The 21,204-nt window shown below is 43.5% G+C and overlaps 2 protein-coding genes across 35 annotated transcripts in view; one reads left to right on the forward strand and one right to left on the reverse strand.

Moving 5' to 3' along the window:
- Positions 1-2,794: 2,794 nt before the first annotated feature.
- rplp1 (ribosomal protein lateral stalk subunit P1) lies at positions 2,795-8,628 on the forward strand. Its single transcript, XM_033019882.1, has 4 exons — positions 2,795-3,011; positions 6,111-6,185; positions 7,860-7,974; positions 8,505-8,628. Exons 1-4 carry the CDS (start codon positions 2,940-2,942, stop codon positions 8,582-8,584), a joined length of 342 nt encoding a protein of 113 aa, XP_032875773.1. The 5' UTR covers positions 2,795-2,939; the 3' UTR covers positions 8,585-8,628.
- Positions 8,629-20,022: 11,394 nt separating this feature from the next.
- Positions 20,023-21,204, reverse strand: part of ptk2 (protein tyrosine kinase 2) — a 465,509-nt gene continuing 464,327 nt past the window's right edge. For 33 of the 34 annotated variants that reach the window (XM_033019915.1, XM_033019912.1, XM_033019913.1 and 30 more), the window contains one exon: positions 20,023-21,045. In XM_033019915.1, coding sequence (XP_032875806.1) covers positions 20,830-21,045 — 216 coding nt within the window. In that variant the 3' untranslated portion in view covers positions 20,023-20,829. The remainder of the gene's footprint in view (positions 21,046-21,204) is intronic. The other variant, XM_033019918.1, reaches the window with a different exon arrangement.

Here is a 21,204-nt window from a genome sequence, read left to right on the forward strand (position 1 = left end):
GTCTATATCAGTCATGCATCTGTGATACTGGCCCATCTTGTTTAATAGAAACATAGAAAATAGGTGCAGGAGGAGACCATTCAGCCCTTCGAGCCAGCACCGCCATTCATTGTGATCATGGCTGATCGTCCCCTATCAATAACCCGTGCCTGCCTTCTCCCCATATCCCTTGACTCCACTATTTAACTCTCTTAAATCCATCCAGTGACTTGGCCTCCACTCCCCTCTGTGGCAGGGAATTCCATAAATTCACAACTCTCTGGGTGAAAAAGTTTTTTCTCACCTCAGTCTTAAATGACCTCCCCTTTATTCTAAGACTGTGGCCGCTGGTTCTGGACTCGCCCAACATTGGGGACATTTTTCCTGCATCTAGCTTGTCCAGTCCTTTTATAATTTTATATGTTTCTATAAGATCCCCCTCATCCTTCTAAACTCCAGTGAATACAAGCCTAGTCTTTTCAATAATTCCTCATATGACAGTCCCGCCATCCCAGGGATCAATCTTGTGAACCTACACTGCCCTGCCTCAATCACAAGGATGTCCTTCCTCAAATTAGGAGACCAAAACTGTACACAATACTCCAGATGTGGTATCATCAGAGCCCTATACAACTGCAGAAGAACCTCTTTACTCCTATACTGAAATCCTCTTGTTGTGAAGGCCAACATGCCATTAGCTTTTACACTGCCTGCTGCACCTGTAAGCCAACTTTCAGTGACCGGTGTACAAGGACGCCCAGGTTTCACTGCACCACCTCCTTACCTAACCTAACCCCATTGAGATAATAATCTACCCCTTTGTTTTTGCCGCCAAAGTGGATAACCCCACATTTATCTATATTATACTGCATCTGCCACGCATCTGCCCACACTCAACCTGTCCAGGTCACCTTGCAACCTCCTAACATCCTCTTCACAGTTCACACTGCCACCCAGCTATGTGTCATCCGCAAACTTGCTAGTGTTGCTCCTAATTCCCTCTTCCAAATCATTAATATATATGGTAAACAGTTGTGGCCCAAACACCGAGCCTTGCAGCACTCCACTCGCCGCTGCCTGCCATTCTGAAAAGGACCCGTTCACTCCTACTCTTTGCTTCCGGTCTGCCAACCAATTTTCTATCCATGTCAACACCCTACCCCCAATACCATGTTTCCTTTTGTATTTCCTTCCCCTGGGAATGAAAGATACTGTATGCCCAGCCTGACATGCCAAACATATCTAACAGCTCTGTGTTTCACAACTCAGTCTTTTTTTATGTTCTCATCCTCCAGGTCATTCCCACGGTCAACCCAGTTTCCCACCAATAATGGCATCATATGCCCCCTCCACAACCACTCTCTACAGCTTAATAATCATTTTATGCCTCCATTCTGGTTCTGACAAAAGGACTCAACCTGAAATGTTAGTATTTCTTGGAGGGGGGTGGGGGGAGAAACCTGGCAGTTGGGGGGGTGTGGAGAAACCTGGAGGTAAAACAGGGCAAAGCCTTGCGTGTGTTAGGCTGAACACTTGGCCTCAGTCTGCCAAGGCTTATTGGATCTCTTGGTTGCCAACCATTTTAACTCCACTTCCCATTCCATACTGAACTTTCTGTCCTGGGCCGACCCCATTGCCAGAGTGAGGGCACTGGAGGAACACCTCATAGTCCTCTTGGGTAGCTTACAACCCAACAGTATGAACATTGAATTCTCCAATTTTAGGTAATTTTTACAATCACCTCCCCTTCCCTTTCCTACAGCCCCACTCCCTGGTCTCACAACTATTTCTCTCCTCGCAATCCTTCCTCTGGCACCACAATTTGCAACTCTTCAAACCTTTTATTTCAAACATTCGTGCCTTAATCCCAGCCCTTCTGTTTCAACCATCTGCCTATCAAAACGCCTTGCCACCTGTGACCACCTATTACCCATCCATAACCTGACTGCAGAAGGGTACTGAACTGAAATATCACCTATTCATGTTACTCATCTAACATGTTACATCATGCCACATCTAACCCCCTCTTAAATATAGAGGCCAGTTCATTGGCTATATTTAAGAGGGAGTTAGATGTGGCCCTTGTGGCTAAAGGGATCAGGGGGTATGGAGAGAAGGCAGGTACAGGATACTGAGATGGATGATCAGCCATGATCATATTGAATGGCGGTGCAGGCTCGAAGGGCCGAATGGCCTAGTCCTGCACCTATTTTCTATGTTTACTCCAGAGCTGCTGCCTGACCCAATGAGTTACTTACACCACTTTCCGTCCTTAAGTAATAGCTGAATACAATGGTTTTTTTTGATAAGCAGATGATTGGAAAGGGCCAAAGATGAAAATGCAAAAGGCGTGAGATACAAGGATTAAAGAGTAGCGAATTGTGAAGACACAGAGGAAGGAAATGCTTGGAATGTTGTCATCATAAAATTGCATCTTCTCTTTGTGTTGTTGGTCTGGACTTACAAATGTCTAGAATTTTATTTTCTGAATAAATTGTACGTTCCATTTGTATTGTTTGTTCGCCTTATTTAAAAAAATCACAGATAATTGACACAAAGCCGTTTAACCAGGTCTGAAGAAGGGTCTCGACTCGAAACATCACCATTCCTTCTCTCCAGAAATGCTGCCTATCCCGGTGAGTTACTCCAGCATTGTGTGTCTAACTCTCCCTCTCTTTTCTCCAAACACCGCAGCTTCTCCTCGCCGCCATCTTTGTTTTTCTTCCCGTCCTTTTTTAAAAAAATCTTGCGGCTGACCCGGAAGTAGCGTCACACCGACCCGGAGGTGACGCAGCGGGCGTGGGTATAAAAGGGCCTGCCCGGGCCTACTCTTCCTCTTCCCATCCGCACCAAAGATCCTATAGCACCGGGTTCCGAGGTGTTTGGTTCTTCTCACCGAAGCTAAGGTCGAGTTTTACCCGGCAACTAGCACCGTCGAACCCCGCAACAAGCACCGCGCCATGGCATCCACGTCCGAGCTGGCGTGTATCTACAGCGCCCTGATACTGCACGACGACGAGGTCACCGTCACTGTGAGTGCGGGGCCGCTGCCGCCATCTTATGGAGGGATGGAGCTGGGCGCCATTTTAGGTCGGCCTGGCGGAGGGGAGGGGAGCGCACCCCCAAGCGGGGGCCGGGCCGCTGCTGAACCCCAGTGGCCAGGTTACACCTGTGGTGCCCGGGCTCGGCGCTGGAGCTCTGGGTGGGGAGGGGAGGGGAGGGGGCCGGGCCGCTGCTGAACCCCAGTGGCCAGGCTACACCTGTGGTGCCCGGGCTCGGCGCTGGAGCTCTGGGTGGGGAGGGGAGGCGGTGGGGCCGAGGCCTCACACGTGGGGCTCCTCTGCCGTTACTTCACTCGGCCTCTGTAATTAAAGTTGAATCTGAATCTCGTGTGAAGTAAAGCCGGAGCTCCTCCACCCCGCGGCCAGCGGGTTCTTTGGTGCGTGGCCGAGGATAAACATATAAAACCGGTGCAGGAGTAGGCCTTCAATATTGATAATGTCCGATCATCCAGAATTGGTTCCTGCTTTCCCCCCATATCCCTAGATTCCGTTAGCGCCAAGAGCTCTCTTGAAAACATCCAGTGAATTTGCCTCCTCTGCTCTGCCTTCTGTGGCAGATTTCCGCAGATTAACAACTCTCTGGGTGAAAACGTTTTTCCTCATCTCAGTCTGAAATTAAACTCGCTGCCCCGCCATGGATCGGGAGGAGAATGAGGAGAGCAGGGGAGAGATAAGACTTTGCCTTCCATCACAGGGAGGAGGAGATGCGCTGCGATGGATGTTTGTGTAAATTGTGTTGTGTCTTGGTTCTTTTTCTTGTGTGTATGACTGCAGATACCAAATTTCGTAATGACAACAAATAAATTGTATTGTATTGGATTATGGAGCTGCACAGCAGGGAAACAGACCCCGGTCATTCCCTTTAAACTCTCCTTGTGCATTTCATCGAAGGACAAGAGCTTGGAGACACGAGATGCTCGGCATTAAGTGGAGTACAAGGTTTCCTGAATCGGGCAGAATCTCTGGAGAACATGGATAGGGGAATTTTCAGGGCATGGTTCTTGTTTCAAACCACACACCTCTAGATTTTTATCCACATCAAACCTTGTACCCTTTACCTTCCGAAGAGTTTACCAGGGACTATAATGGAAGTTTGGCCTGACTGCTTCCACAAGATTGTTTGTTGCTGTAGATTCCAGCATCAAGCATCTCTTTTTTCTCATTTTCATGCAAAATGGTTGATAATAAATTGTGAAATGACATGGTAATCAAAAATCACAACAGAATCTCAATGAGCTGAGCAAGTGGGCTGAGGAGTGGCTAATGGATCTTAATGCAGATAATTGCGAGGTATTGTATTTTAAGAAGTCAACAGCCTATAGCAGGGCTCTGCAAAGTGTAGAGCAGAGGGATCTGTGAATACAGATACATTGTTCTCTGAAGTGGTGTCACGGGTAGATAGGGTGGTATTGAAGGCTTTTGGTACATTACCCTTCACCAGTAGGGCATAGATGCTGGGATGTGATACAGTTGGAGAAGACATTGCTGAGGCTGCATTTGGAGTACCATTCAGTTTTGGTCAAGTGCAGAGAAGATTAATGGACTTGATGGTCTGAGCAACAGAGAGAGGTTGGACAGGCTAGGACTTTAGTCCTTGGAATGCAGGAGACTAATGGGCATGTCCCACTTAGGCAACTGCCAGGGACTAATTTTAATAGAATTCACCTACACCACCTGGCGATAACCTACGACAACATCTATGTCAGCAAAAATTGCTGTTGAATTTTCAACAAGTTGACAATTTTGCAGCAGTGGCTTGTAGTCGCCCAAAAAATCGCCTAAGTGGGACAGGCCCATTAAGGGTGAGGTGTATAAAATCATGATGTGAATAGATGGGTTAAATGCACAGGAAGACTCAAAATGCTGGAGTAACCCAGCGGGACTGCATCTCTGGAGAGAAAGAATGGCTGAAGTTTCGGTCGACCCTTCAGACGGCATGCACAGTGTCTTATACCCAGCGCAGGGAAGTCAAGAATCGGGTTTAAGGTGAGAGGGGCAGGATTTTCACACTTGTATGTGGAATGAGCTGCCGGGGGAGGGGTGGGTTGCAATAAGTATTAGAACAGCAAAGAAGATACTTCGACAGGTAAATGGATCAGAGGGATATAGGTCAAATGGGATGAGCTTAGATGGGGCATCATAGTTGGCATAGACATGTGGTCTGTTTCTTTGTTGTAGGATTCTAGATGTATAATCGGGACTCGAAATTAACGGTTGCCCAGTCGCCAATGGCCACCGGGCAACCTAAGTCGCGTCATTTTGCCCGGTTTGGCAAGCGAAGGAAAGCCTGACTGATGGATGCAAACTGCCGGCGTTTCTCAGAGAGCTCCTGCCTTATCCTTGTTCCCTGCCTTGCCCTGTGGAGTTGCTGCTTGTTTGTGAACCAGCGGATTGGCGCTCGACACTGCTGCAAATTGTTCTGTTGCTGTTGTTCCCTTAAAGGGCCTGTCCCACTTTGCGATTTTTTCCGGCGAATGCGGAGCATCAATGACGGTTTTAAAGGACACTGACACTCCGCTGAAAAAAATCGCAAAGTGGGACAGGCTCTTTAAGGGAACAATTTGCAGCAGTGTCGAGCACCTGAGACCCTTCTTCCCGCTCCATTCTTCTTCCCCTTCTCCACTCCCCTCACACCCCCTTCTCCCGCTCCCCCAAACCTTCCCCGATGCCCCCCATTTGTGGACCTGCGACCTTCGATCCCCCGTTCATGCTAGGGACAATTTATACAAATGTTTGAAGTGCGGGAGATAACCCTAACTAGGTTGATCAGCTTGGTATTTATAAATTGTCCCTAGCGTGTGTGGGGGGGTTTAAGTGAGAGCCATGATAATCCACTGCCTGAGGTGGTGGTAGAGAAGGAGAAATCCTTCCTCTCATTTTTTTTTATGAAAGAATTTGAAAGTATAGCTGTATTTGTAAAATAATCGCAGGCTTGTGCACTTAACTCAGTGACATATCCACTTTTTTTAAACTTACTGTAATTTTCTGATTATAAAGTCCCCTAACCTTGAACTGTTTGTATTTCATTAGTGATTTGGCTCTAATATTTTATTAATTGTTCCTTTTCAGGAAGACAAACTCAATGCCCTCATCAGGACAGCTGGAGTTACTGTTGAGCCTTTTTGGCCCAATCTCTTTGCTAAGGTAATATTAACATTTGCTATTTTGTTCTATCAGCTATAGCAGTTAAATCAAAAAAAAATTCCGAATTACACCCTACACCATAATTGTTGATTCTTTAGTCCCTGTCATGAATTGATTATTCGCTTAAGACAACAATCACGATGTTTTTAAATACTGTCCTCTACTCCCAATTCCTCCGTCTACGCCGCATCTGCGCCTAGGATGAGGCTTTCCACCTAAGGTCATCGGAGATGTCCTCATTGTTTAGGGAACGGTGGGGTTCCTGTCTTCCATTATAGATGAGGCTCTCGATATCCCGCAGCTCCGCTCTTGCTCCCTCTTCCCCCATTCGTAACAAGGACAGAGTCCCCCTTGTCTTCACCTTCCACCCCATCAGCCGTCCAATACAGAATATGATCCTCCAACATTTTTGCCATCTCCAACGAGATCCCTCTACTGGCCGCATCTTCCCATCTCTACTTTTTCTGCGTTCCGCAACTCCCTTTTCTGCGTTCCGCAACGTTCCTTCCCACCCAAACCACCCCCTCCCCAGGTACTTTCCCCTGCAACCGCTGGATATGCAGCACCTGTCCCTTTACTGCGCCATCGACTCAATCCAAGGACCCTGACAATCTTTTTATGTTCACTTGAACCTCATCTACTGTATCCACTGTTCCAGGTGGATCGGCGAGACCAAGCGCAGGCTCTGCGATCGTTTCACTGAACACCTCCGCTCAGCCCGCCTTAACCAACCTGATCTCTCGGTTGCTCAGCACCGTAACTCCCCCTCCCATTCCCGATCTGACTTTTCTGTTCTGGTCCTCCAGCATTGTCCACTGTTTGTTTTTATTTTAACACTTACCGAAATGTCACTAAAATTTATTTTAACTTGACAGACCAGATCAGCCAACATTATCTTGTTATCTTATAGTGGTTTCTAAAGTGTTTTCAACTAGGTCACCACTACTTGCAAGATATTTGTTCTGACCCATCTCAATAGTCTCCAACTCTTTGTACAATGACACTCATTGCTATTATCTTTGTTCAAAGTTTTGGTCATCTGCCTTAATCTTTGTGGTTGTATGATTCATTGATGGCGCTGATTCATGCCCAGAACCATAGTCTGGATCTTGTGTAATATACATCACTAGAACATTGGAAATGTGAATTAAACCAGAACTGGCAATCTTCAATTTTTAAATAAGTTGTTCGTCGTGGAGATAAGAAACTGCAGATAGAAACAAAGTGCTGGAGTAACTCAGTGGGTCAGACAGAAAAAGAGGTGGGTGACATTTTGAGTTGGCACCCTTTTACTGAAGAAGGATCCCGATCTGAAATGTTACCAATCCATTTTCTCTAGAGATGCTGCCTGACCTGATGAGTTATTCTAGCACTTCGTGTCTATCTACAGTGTAATCCAGCATCTGCAGATATTGGATTACAATTAAAAAAACTGTGCTGTAGTAACTGGTTCAGGCAGCATCTCTAGAGGACATAGATAGGCATAATTTCTGGTCGGGGCCATCTTCAGATTCCTGACCTGAAACAACACTTATCCATTCCCTCCAGAGATTTTGCCTGAGCAAGTTACTCCAGCACTTTGTGTAGTTTCCTGTTTTGTATTTGACGATAGATTTATTTTAAGAAATATTGTGCCCTTGTTTCACTGGACTCATCATGTGTAATGTTTTTCAGGCCTTGGCAAACATTGACATCAACAGTCTGATCTGCAACGTTGGTGGTGGTGGAGGTGGTGGTGGCGGCAGCGCTCCTGCTGTAGCTGCAGCTGCTTCCACTGTTGCTCCTGCTGGTGAGTACTTTAACCAACCACTTTGATGCAAGGTATACAAAAATGCTGGAGAAACTCAGTGGGTGCAGCAGCATCTATGGAGCGAAGGAAATGGGCAACGTTTCGGGCTGAAACCCTTCTTCAGACTGATGGGGGGGGGGGGGGGCGGGGAGGCGGGGAGAAGAAAGGAGGAGGAGGAGCCCGAGGGCTGAGGGAGAGCCGGGAAGGGGAGGAGACATCAAGGGCTAACAGAATTGTGAGAATTCAATGTTCATGCAGACTATGAGGTGCTGTTCCTCCAATTTCCGGTGGTGCTCACTCTGGCCATGGAGGAGGCCCAGGACAGAGAGGTCGGATACGGAATGGGAGGGGGAGTTGAAGTGCTGAGGTCATGTTGGGTTTTTTAGAACTAATTTATTCCTTTGGTTTGGAGTCAGGGTGTGTTGCCTGCTTCTAACATGTTCAGCATTGATATAAATTGGGTGACATTTTATTTGTCCTTTGATAATGGCAGTTTGTATCAAGGAACTGAAGTTACTTTTCTCTTGCAGCGGAAGAGAAAAAGGAAGAGAAGAAACAAGAAGAATCTGAAGAGTCTGATGATGACATGGGCTTTGGTCTGTTTGATTAAAAAGTGCCATGAAAGATTTGTTAAAAATAAAAATATAAAAATTGCACCTGTATTTTTATTTTTGGGTTACAATAAATATGTCTGCTGTCCCAGGCATATGTATGAATCATTAAGAAAGTTGCCAAGTCTATGCGTGGTCTTGCTGATATTCAGGAGATTACATTGGGAACATTGGATGCTTTAGATGAGGTTAGAAGTGGGGCAGGTAAATATTTTTCTTACTTGTAGGGTCCCTGACTGGAGGAGGTATAGGGACAAGAACAGGCACACCCAGGTGCAGGGACAGCAGGCTGTGAAGAAAGCAAATGGCATGTGGGCGTTCATAGTGAGAGGGTTTGAATTTAGGAGCAAGGAGGTCCTGGTGAGACTGCACCTGGACTATTATGTGCAGTTTTGGTCTCCTAATTTGAGGAAGGACATTCTTGCTATTGAGGGAGTGCAGCGTTGGTTCACCAGATTAATTCCAGGGATGGTGGAACTGACATGATGAAAGAATGGATAAACTGGGCTTGTATTCACTGGAATTTAGAAGGATGAGAGGATATCTTGTAGAAACATAAAATGCTTAAGGGATTGGACAAGCTAAATGCAGGAAAAATGGTCCCGATTATTGGGGGAGTCCAGAACCAGGGGTCACAGTTTAAGAATAAGGGGTAGGCCATTTAGGACTGCGATGAGGAAAACCTTTATCACCCATTCAGATTCAACTTTATTGTCATTGTGCAGTGTACAGGACAGAGACAACGAAATGCAGTAATAGAGGTGTGAATCTGCAAATTGCTGCCAGTGGAGGCCAATTCATTATTATGTTTTGAAGAGAGTTAGATATAGTTCTTAGGGCTAACGGAATCGAGGGATATGGGGGGAAAAGCAAAAACGGGGTGGTGATTTTGGATGATCAGATTGAATGACTCGAAGGGTTGAAAGGCCTGCTCTTGCTCCTATTTTCTATGTTTCTAAGTGTCCTGTAATTGCAGGGAAAAGTACCTGAGGAGTTTCTGAGGGACTGGTCTCTGCAAGGTGGAAAAGGGTGTGAATGGGAAGATGGAAGTGGTAGATTGTATTGGAGGTAACATAAATGTTGGGGGATAATGTGCTGGATGCAGAGGCTAGTGGGATAAAAGGTGAGGACCGGGGGATCCTTATCCTGACTGGGGAGGGGAGCAGAATGGGAGAGAACCCGTAGTTCTTGTTCCTCGACAGAACGAGAAAGGTTCCCCGATCCTCACCTTTAATCCCACCAACTTCTGTATCCAGCACATTCTCTGTCACCTCCAAGATGATCCCACCATCAATGTCATCTTACCTCCCCCATCCCAGGTACATTGAATTCTTCAGTTCTAGCTACATGCACAAAATTCAACTTCCACCCCGCCTTTCTTTTATTCTCCTTTATGCCCCATCTGGACTCGTGTTGCGAGAAAACTAGAGCACCCAAAGAAAACTACAGACAGCACCTGTAGTCAGGTTTGAACCTGGGTCTCTTGCGCTGTAAGGCTTCAACTCTACCATTATGCTTCCATTCATATGTTTATACCTCAGAATACATTAGTAACTTTCTAAATACAGATGTTATCCCCACTAGCCTAAATTTCCTTGCAGTTTTAAAGAGGCACAATATTTGCCAGCCTAGCACCTCCCCCCTATTTAATTTAATAAATCTCAGCCAGGGCACCTGTGATTTACTTTCCAGCATAGAAACGCTCAAGTAACTTGGGTACAGGAAACATCTCGGGAGAGATGGAATGGGTGACATTTTGGGTCAAGACCCTCGAGACGTCTCGACCTGAAATGTCACTAATTCCTTCTTTGCAGAGATGCTGCTTGTCACACTTAGTTATTCCAGCATTTTGTGTCTATCTTCAGTGTAAATGAGCATCTGCAGTTCCTTGCTGCACATTTCCTCTTTTAGGTGTGGTCAGCAATTTCCATGGCTTCTCACGTCCTATAGGAGGAGCATTGTATCAATTTACCTGCCATCACCACTGCAACTGAACCAAGAAAAGAAAAAAAATATCAAGACACACAAGAGCAGAGTCAGCCTCAGCCTCCTCGCCAAAGACTCGCATTTGCCCTCAAAACAGCCTCACCCAACATTGCTACAAAATTGAGGACACTTTCCTGAATAAAGTGCAGAACAACACAATAAATACTCCCATCAGCTAGAGTACAGTCCTTACCTCCCTAGAGACTTTTGAATCGTCTTTAATTGGATGAAAGTTGTACCCTTATGCCCCTGTCCCACTTAGGATACCTGAACGGAAACCTCTGGAGACTTTGTGCCCCACCCAAGGTTTCCGTGCGGTTCCTGGAGGTTTTTGTCCGTCTCCCAGCCTGCTTCCACTACCTGCAACCTCCAGGAACTGCACGGAAACCTTGGGTGGGGAGCAAAGTCTCCAGAGGTTTCCGTTCAGGTTTCCTAAGTGGGACAGGGGCATAAATCTGCACTGAATGGCTTGATTGTAGTCGTGTAGTCTTCTTGGACTGGATAGCATGAAAACAAAAGCTTTTCACTGTACCTCAGTGTATATGACAACAAAACTAAAATCCGTGATGGATTCTTAGAGCAGCTTCTACTGGAGCCTACCAGGGAGAAGGCAATTCTGGATTTAGTGTTGTGTAATGAACCTGATTAGTAAGGGGCGACCGTGGCTAACAAGGGAAGTCAGGGACAGTATAAAAATTAAAGAGAAGTATAACATAGCAAAGATGAGCGGGAAGCCAGAGGATTGGGGAACTTAAAGAGCAACAGAAGATAACTAAAAAGGCAACACGGGGAGAAAAAATGAGGTGCGAAGGTAAGCTAAGAGCAAAGTTGGACCCTTGAAGACTTTGGATACGTCTTCACTAAGGAAGACAAAAAGCAATCTCCCTGATGTACTAGTGGCCAGAGGATCTAGGGTGACGGAGGAACTGAAGGAAATTCACATTAGGCAGGAAATGGTGTTGGGTGGACTGATGGGACTGAAGGCTGATAAATCCCCAGGGATGGTCTGCATCTCAGGGTACTTAAGGAGGTGGCTCTAGAAATCATGGACGCATTGGTGATCATTTTCCAACGCTCTATAGATTCAGGATCAGTTCCTGTGGATTGGAGGGTTGCTAATGTTATCCAAATTTGCAGATGACACAAAGCTGGGTGGCAGTGTGAACTGTGAGGAGGATGCTATGAGGATGCAGGGTGACTTGGACAGGTTGGGTGAGTGGGCAGATGCAGTTTTGGTCTCCAAATTTGAGGAAGGACATTCTTGCTATTGAGGGAGTGCAGCGTAGGTTCACTGGGTTAATTCCCGGGATGGTGGGACTGTCGTATGTTGATAGAATGGAGTGGCTGGGCTTGTATACTCTACCATTGTATTAGAAGGATGAGAGGGAATCTTATTGAAACATATAAGATTATTTAGGGTTTGGACGCACTAGAGGCAAGAAACATGTTCCCGATGTTGGGGGAGTTCAGAACCAGGGGCCACACTTTAAACATAAGGGGTTAGCCATTAGAACGGAGATGAGGAAAAACTTTTTTACACAGAGGGTTGTGAATCTGGAATTCTCTGCCTCAGAAGGCAGTGGAGGCCAACTCTCTGGATGCTTTCAAGAGAGAGTTTGATAGAGCTCTTAAAGATAGTGGAGTCAGGGGATATGGGGAGAAGGGGAGAAGGCAGGAACGGGTTACTGATTGTGGATGATCAGCCATGATCATAGTGAATGGCGGTGCTGGCTCAAAAGGCTGAATGGCCTACTCCTGCACCTATTATCTATTGCCCATAAATAAGCAAAGGAAGTAAATCTCATTACTAACGGTTGATAGTGGAACTATTTTGTGAAATTTAGCTCATCCTATCATATAAATTATTAAATATTGTAAAAATTGTAGATTATAAAACAAATCTCTTAAAATTCTGTTCAAGTTGCTTAGTAATAACACAAGATGGCGCGTGTGTCCTGTTGAGAGAAAAAATGAACAAGAAATAGCAGGCCATCCAACCCCTTGTACTTGCTCCACCCTTCAATAAGATCATCAATGATCTTTTACCTCAGCATCACTAACCTCATTTCCCTCAATAGCCAATAAAAGTCTAGATTTCTCGATGTAGTGACTTGTCACTGTAAGGCAGCAACTGTAAGGTACAGGATTCCAAAGAGACTACTCCCTTGTGAAAAGTTTTCTTCTCATCTTACTCCTTTGGAGGGTAAGACAGACCCGAGACAAATGCATGCAACGATGGAACTCATGCAATGACACCGGATTTGGCTGAAGATCAAACTCCACAAGAATTGTGCACTTAAAAGATTTTTTTAAGAAAAGGCACAGTCCTACCGGCTTTTTTTGCTTCAGATTACAGGTCTTGTCTCCTGAGTCCTCTCCAATGGCAGCACATTCTTCCTCAGGTGTGGGGCCAAAAGTAGTGGAAATATTCAACATGTCAGGTAGCACCTGTAAAGAGAAGGAAGCACAGTGTTGCAGCAGTAGAGTTGCTGCCTTACAGTAAACAAGAGACCTGGGTTCGATGTTGGCGAGGTTGAACATCCTTTATCAGAACTGGGAAAAAGAGAAAATAATTTAAAATGAGAATGAAGGAATGGAAAGAACAAAAGGAATATCACTGAAACCAGGGTTGTTGAGTTGACAAACTTATTTTTTTCGTTGGCCCAGAGAAAATAAACATAATTTTCTGCTGTATGTTATTCTATCTCTGCACAAATGTCAATACCCACATCACCATCTTCTTCATTAAAAAGCATTTTCTTTTTTTAACATAACAATAGAATTCTTCCCATCTTATTCTTAAAACTAATTTCCTCAGTTACCAAGATGCAGCAACTGTTGCCTTTGAGTAGTTTCTAAACACAAAATCTAATTATAGTTTGTTAAATCAAATCCTTTGTATTATGAAAGAATCATCGTTAGGGCTTTATCCCTAATGCTAATGTTAATAACAGCAAGTTCCTTTGTCTAGGACCGACCTGGATGGATGAGGGATGTTGATGGTTGTGCAGTGATAAGATATCATAACCATGGAGAATCAAATTCATTTTCAGATTCTACCATGCATTTTAATTTCACGTGGTGGAGTTTAAGACCACAAGGGCCTCTCAATTAAAACCAGTGATAGAAAGACTAATGTTTAAGACCTGACTGAGCCTGTTGTTGCAGGAAACATTCTAAACGGTGGAATTATAATAATGCCTTTATGGAGGCTCTTTTTAATGTGCAATTTTTGTTTCTGTTAAATTTAATGCTTTTATTTACCCTTCACCTTAATCATGCCCATTAATTGATGGCACTGACCAATTTGAAAAATAGATTAAAAAAATATGCACATGCTTAAATAAATGAATTAATTTTGAATTAAGTTAATGAAGGAAACTAATTTCCACTTGCCATATTGTGACATGAACCCACCTGAACCGAGCAGACTTCCAGTCTCAGTGGGAGAGCTGTGATAAAATCTGAGTATACTGGAAATAGAATATGTATTAGGAGATTTATGCAGTGATATTCTTTTCATTTAAAACCAATGTTTCACTATTCTAAGGCAATGACTAATTTTAAATTCTAAAAATGATCTTGTCACATAAAGAAACATTGCGCGCTGCAGTCCACATTATCAATTTATAAGAAAACAGTAACTTTTCTCTATGATACAGTCCACCGGTGATGAGTAAATAAATATGATTGCTTTTAATGTCAGCCCATCAATGTCTTTTAAAACTATACATTCCACTATGATGCCAATTTTCCTACATAAAGGACATGTTTCTTTTGTATATTCATACAAAAAGTTTGATCTTTAGTTCCCCTCAAGAAATATAAATAGACTCCAAGGCAAGGATCCAACTTTCCACTCTGCAAGGCTGAACATTTTCACAGTCCCAGCCGACCCAGGCCCACTGCTTTGACATTCACAATCAGAGAGTTGTATTGCACATTAATTTTTAAAGCTGAATGAAGTGCTCTAAAGAGGTAGACACGATCACTGTGTCCAGCAATACCATTTGGCATTCTCTTTCTGAAAGGATGGCGGAGGCAGATTTATTAAAAATTTTGAAAAGGAAATTGGATAATCGGCTTAAGGGAGAAAACATAAATGAGATAAACACTTTTTTACACAGGCCTGGCACAGGCACAATAGTCTGAACAATCGCTCCCTGTGTTGCACGATTCTATATATAGCATGCTTTTGGAAAAGCCGCAAAACATAATCATTACAAAATTAAAGTAACTAGATTCACTATTTCAGTTGTTCCTCATTCCAGATTAGACATTTAAGATAAAACACCTTATTGACTTTTCACAAATAATGTACAATATTAAAGAAAACAAATAGATATAAAGAAAATTACATGCAATCAGATGCAATACTTAATATGAATAACAGCACTAGAGTATAATAATACAATTAATTGCAGTTAATTCCTACAATTAATATACTTTTACAAAATTGCATCAATTTTACCCTACCAGAAGTATGTTCTCTGATTTACACACACATGCCTCACCCCAATTTATTTACTAACATCTTAATTTATTTCTAATTCTGCTGAAGTCACTTATCTGAATACTACATTTTATATCCTACTTCATTCCACCATTTTTACAAAAACCATTATCAGATTTTTTTAATGTTTCTTTCTCGTCATACCTCTACCTCTTCGGACTGGAGACCTCTGACTATTGGTGTGAATGAAAACATACAAGGCAAGATTAGCAAATTTGCAGATGATACAAAAGTGGGCGGTTTGGTAGATAGATGGTTGTGAATTGCAGCAGGACCTTGATTGATTGGCCAGGTGGGCTGAGGGATGGTTGATGGAATTTAATGCAGAGAAATGTGAAGTGTTGCATTTTGGGAAGTCTAACATGGGCAGTACCTGCACGGGGCTCTGGATAGTGTTGTAGAGCAGAGAGATCTCAGAGTGCACGTGCCTGGCTCCTTGAAGGTGGAGTCGCAGGCAGATCGGGTGGTTATAACGGCTTTTGGCACATTGGCCTTCATCAGCCAGAGTATTGAGTTTAGAAGTTTGGAGCTCATGTTGCAGTTATATAAGACCGCATTTAGAATATTGTGCTCAGTTCTGGGCATCGTGTTATTGGAAAGATGTTGTCAAGCTGGAAAGGGTAGAGAGAAGATTTACGAGGATGTTGCCAGGACTAGAGGATCTGGGCTATTGGCAGAGGTTGAGTAGGCTGGGACGCTATTCCTTGGAGCGCAGGAGGTTGAGGGGTGAATCTGAGGGGTAACATTTTCACACAAAGGGTGGTGGGTGTATGGAACAAGCTTCCAGAGGGGGTAGTTGAGGCAGGGACATGGTTGATCAGTTCATCTACCTTAGAATCGTCCTTTCTTCAATTTTTTTGTCTTTTCTTTTGATGAGCACATCATCCTTGGTGGGGATGTTCACGATGGTGAGCATGGTAGCTGGAATGTACGGCATCTAAATCCACCATCACTTGCTAAGAAATAGATGTCAACGTGTTGTCCTGCCTTAGGTCATTACACCTCACGTTTGCCATCACAAAACAGCTATATGCTGCACCATAACAGTAAGCTCATCTCAGAAGTAATGCATTGACCACAAACCTCTTGGGGAAAATGCAGTGCTATGAACAGTTTCTGCCTAAATGAAGCCTGACTTTGCATTTGCTTTTTGCGCACAATCCCAGCAGCTCTGTAAAGTTAGCGATGTGTTATATTCTTGAGCAGTCGCAGTCACCAGCTTTGCTTATACAATTTTGACCCAGTGAGAAAGAAGAGAGATGCTTGTCGGAGTTACAAGAGTGTGTGACTTGGAGAGAAACAATAGTTTTTGGAACTTCTGCAGTACATCCTGGATAACACATGTAACGTCCGATGAAATAGTTGTGATGAAGGGGTTGGTATTCATACTAGGGGATAGAATTCCAATAAAATGTCCTTTCTCCTGTAAGGTATTGTTCACTGTTGGTGTTGGAATTGCACTTATTACTAACTGGAGTGCTTTTAATCTCACAAGCTCCCTTGATTGCAACCTACATGCAGAGTTAAAATGTAAAAATCTTGTAAATGTGGAGTTGGTGGGCTGCCAGAGTTATTATCACTCATGTGATATCACTCATACTATCACTCATGTGATAATAACTCCTTTCCAAGCTAGATTTTGTGGCACTTTGCTGGTCTTGGTAATGATTCGTCCCTCCTCTGGTGCCTGATCAATTGCTTTTAATGTCCTTTATAAATAAGGCTGAGGATCAATTTGGACTGATTCTCTGATCTTGTCGAGGTGCACACTGTTCATAGTTTTGAGTCTAGGGTGTGAGATACAGGTCAGATCAAAATCTACTTGCTTTACGGATAAATGGGGGCAGGATGCTATGTGGCATTAATCAAAGGTCTGCACATAGGTTTTACTATTTCACTACGTACATGGGGTCAAGGAAAGAGCGTTCACGTCGCGGCCCTGTTTCAACCAATCTTTCCACCACCACGCACAAGAAGCGCAAGACAGACACCATTGTGCAGATGCCGAGAAGTGTGTTCAGCTCTTGCTGAACAACTTCTAATCTTGTGTGTGGACTCGATAAGAAGAAGACTACGTACATTAATGAATGACTGATGAGGAGACAGAGAGATATTTGCAGGTGGTGCAAGTTAGTCGGCGTCCTCCAAAGCAAAATGTTAATAAAACATGCAGAGATCATCCAAATGAAGAGCCAAAGATCTGGCAGATGGAATTAGAAACATAGAAAACAGGTGCAGGAGTACGCCATCCGGCCCTTCGAGCCAGCACCTCAATTCAATTTGATCATGGCTGATCATCTAAAATCAGTGCCCCGTTCCTGCTTTCCCCCCACATCCCTCGATTCCTTTAGCCCTAAGTATTAACTGAGAAGCATGAGGTCATCCTTTTATATTTGATGAAGACAAGAACGTCTCCATGATGAAATTTCAGAAGCTGTGGCGGAACTAGAGGATGTATACTGTATTTCTAGTTCATCGCATCAATGAAAGCAATGACATAGGTGCAAAGTAATTCATATTTAAAGTCTTTATCTCAAAGGGAGCAAGTACAATTGCGCATGGAGCCTCTGTCAAAGCCAAGCTTGATTCCTGCAAAGGTAGGTTGCAGCGAATGCAACAGACTGATACCAGAGCCTGATGAAACATTAACGATTCCTCCTTTCACAAATGCTGCCTGACATGCTGAGTGTTTCCAGCATTTTCAGTTTTTTTATCTTGTTGAGTTTCAGCTCGGGTAAAACAGGTTGAAAGCTTCAACTTCACATGTGGCAGTTAGTCAGATAGGTGCAGGAGTAGGCCATTCGGCCCTTTGAGCCAGCACCGCCATTCAATGTGATCATGGTTCAATGCGATCATCCACAATCAGTACCCCATTCTTGCCTTCTCTCCATATTCCCTGACTCCGCTATCTTTAAGAGACCTATCTAGATCTCTCTTGAAAGTATCCAAAGAACCGGCCTCCACCGCCCTCTGAGGCAGAGAATTTCACAGACTCACAACTCTCTATGTTTCCTCGTCTCCGTTCTAAATGGCTTACTCCTTATTCTTAAACTGCGGCCCCTGGTTCTGGACTCCCCCAACATCGGGAACATGTTTAATGCCTCTAGCGTGTCAAAACCCTTAATATTCTTATGTTTCAATAAGATCCCCTCGCATCCTTCTAAGCTCAAGAGAATACCAGCCCAGCCGCTCCATTCTCTCAGCATATGACAGTCCCGCCATCCCGGGAATTAACCTTGTAAACCTACGCTGCACTCCCTCAATAGCAAGAATGTCCTTCGTCAAATTAGGGGACCAAAACTGCACACAATACTCCAGGTGCAGTCTCACCAGGGCCTTATACAACTGCAGAAGAACTTCTTTGCTCCTATACTCAACTCCTCTTGTTATAAAGGCCAACATGCCATTCGCTTTCTTCACTGCCTGCTGTACCTGCATGCTCATTTTCATTGACTGTTGAATAAGGACCCCCCAGATCCCGTTGTACTTCCCCTTTTCCCAACTTGACACCATTTAGATAGTAATCTGCCTTCCCGTTTTTGCTACCAAAGTGGATAACCTCACATTTATCCACATTAAACTGCATCTGCCATGCATCTGCCCACTCACCCAACCAACTTGTCCTGGACGAGCCATATTGAAGCAATGGCGAAGAAACCACACCAACATCTCTACTTCCTTAGATGGCTAAGGAAGTTCGGCATGCCCCCAGCAATTCTCACATCTACAGATGCTCCGTGGAAAGCATTTTATTGGGATGTAGCACAGCATGGTTTCGGAACATATCCAAGACCGTAAGAAATTACAGAGAATTGTGAACGCAGCCCAGACCATCAAGCAAACTAACCTCCGTTCCATAGGCTCCATCTACACTTCATGCTTCCTCAGCAAGGCCAACATCACCAAAGTACGCTTTCTTGGTGGAATCTGTGTTTAATTTGGTATCAGGGTTTATTGTGGTAAAATATCAAATTGTATTTTTTGTGTTTCCTTACGTTTAGATGATTGATGCATTAGGGTGTTTTAAGTGAAAGAAAGTAGTTGAAAGGGAGATGCCAAGAAATTACATCGCCAGGTGGAACAATTCAGATTAAGAGGGGAAATTTATTTTGGGAAATAAAATATTTCTCTGAGGTTTGAGATTTTAGCTCTCGTCAAAGACGTGTGGATCTGTAGGTTAATTGTCCTCCGTGAAATTTCCCCCACTGTGTATGGAATGGATATGTGGGATAACATTGACCTGGTGTGAATGGATGATTGATGGTCAGCGTGGACTCAGTTTCTGTGCTGTATTTTAAAATAAAAGATTAAAAAGTGATGAGTAAAGATTAGCAAATGGAGCAGATGTACAAATTAGCCACAATGTAACAATGGCTGAATAAATGGTTTACTGTGCAGTTCTGTCTCGACATCAAATTAGGAAAAGGGACAAGGAAAGCCAATTATGTGAAGCGTAAGCTGACGTCATGTACGAATCATCCCATAAAGCTTGGATTTGTTCAAAGCAGCATCATGTTATTGAAGCCAGACTTCAAAGTATATCCATGTTCCATGTAACATTTAAAATGTTGCAACAGAATTGTACAGAAGCCTTTACTTAAATTGCACAAGATAAAGAGAAACAAAGGTAAGAGAGACAAATGGTAATTTGGGACACGCAAATGTTTTTGATCTTAAGCTTTAGTTGTTGCTGGTAAGGTTGGATTTACTGGTTAAGCAAACATTAAGAGTCAACCACATTGGAACTGCACCAAATGCTGAGCAAAATCACTTCCTTGTCAATAAAAATCAGGTTGGATTTTTACGCTTTAGTGGCCACTGGCGTTGATTCTAGCTCTCAGTTCACTCCCTGCTTCGGGTTGCTAGTTTGTCCCAAATACAAATTATAATTAAAGATAAAAACAGAGTGCTGGTGCAGAAAACATTACAAGCTTGAGCTTCTTGTTAACACCTTTTTAATAGGTCAAATAACTGTACAGTTCATTATATTCTTCCTGAGAATAATTTATACCCCAAAATGAAGGAGGGAGTTCCAGAGAAAAGCAATAACATATGGGAAATTAAAAATAAATGTACCATGCCTGCATACTACACTGTTCCCAACAAACTCCTAGACAAGCCAGAAACATGGTGGTTATGAACTATTTTGTTTTTAATCGTCATCATGGCTTTCATTTTAAATAATTAAAAAATGAAATTAAACAATGGTAGAAGAAATATTAATACACAACACTCGATTTTGCCACATCAACAAATGCAGCTCTATCTGTTCCAGGTTTTCTCTAAACAACTAGCATGTACTTCTGCTCAAAGGAAGGTTCAGTCTCAGCACTATTCTACATGCTAGTTTGAAACCAACACTTAAGTGTGTTTTTGAAATATAAGAGCACCTCCATTCATGAGAGATGGAGGAACAAGAAACTTTATATTGTTACATTAAATGACTTCAGTCTGAAAATATAACATCTTTGTTCAAATCCTGGTTGATGTATTGCAGCTAAATATTGGTCTGTTTCTATTCAGTGAGAAAAGTTCCAGTCTGGAGTTTCAGTACTGTGCAGCAAGAATTCTCAGCCCTGAGGTGTCCCAGAATCCTTGATATTATAGCACATTCTTGGCTTCTATACATTGTAGATATATAAAGTTTTTTTTTGGCTCTTTGTGACTCCATGCGCTGGTTACAGATTTGATCACGTGATCGTTTCAAGACCCTGCCCACACTGGCCCAACGCAGATTCCAGAGAGCTAGAGGGGTCTTGGCTGACCTCCGATCATTTTCAGTCTGGCTTGGTCAATAACATCCAGCAGATTTTTGGCATCCACCGCCAATGCATGTGCAGCTGTTAACATCTGTTTCTTGTATTCATGCTGCAGAGTTGTCATCACATATTGTTGCGCTAGCTTCATTTTACCGATCAATTCTGCTAAATCAGAATTCAATAACTTTTGTGCCATCTCGATCTATAAAAGAATATAATTATTGGCTAGCACAATAAAATACATTGGAAATCTATGATCTATGATTGTCATATAGCGTAACCTATGATAGTCATATAGAGTGTTACGGCGCAGAAACGGGCCCTTTGGCCCAACATGCCCACGCCGACCAACATGCCTCAT

This window comes from Amblyraja radiata, chromosome 4 (assembly GCF_010909765.2).
Source record: "Amblyraja radiata isolate CabotCenter1 chromosome 4, sAmbRad1.1.pri, whole genome shotgun sequence".
Lineage (NCBI taxonomy): Eukaryota > Metazoa > Chordata > Chondrichthyes > Rajiformes > Rajidae > Amblyraja > Amblyraja radiata.

What these genes read in the sequence shown, in the direction of transcription:
- rplp1 (XM_033019882.1), top strand. Translation starts at nt 2,940, where the DNA reads ATGGCATCCACGTCCGAGCTGGCGTGTATCTACAGCGCCCTGATACTG. An exon ending in ACGACGAGGTCACCGTCACT is followed by an intron (nt 3,012 to 6,110) that starts GTGAGTGCGGGG and finishes GTTCCTTTTCAG; the next exon opens with GAAGACAAACTCAATGCCCT. An exon ending in GGCCCAATCTCTTTGCTAAG is followed by an intron (nt 6,186 to 7,859) that starts GTAATATTAACA and finishes AATGTTTTTCAG; the next exon opens with GCCTTGGCAAACATTGACAT.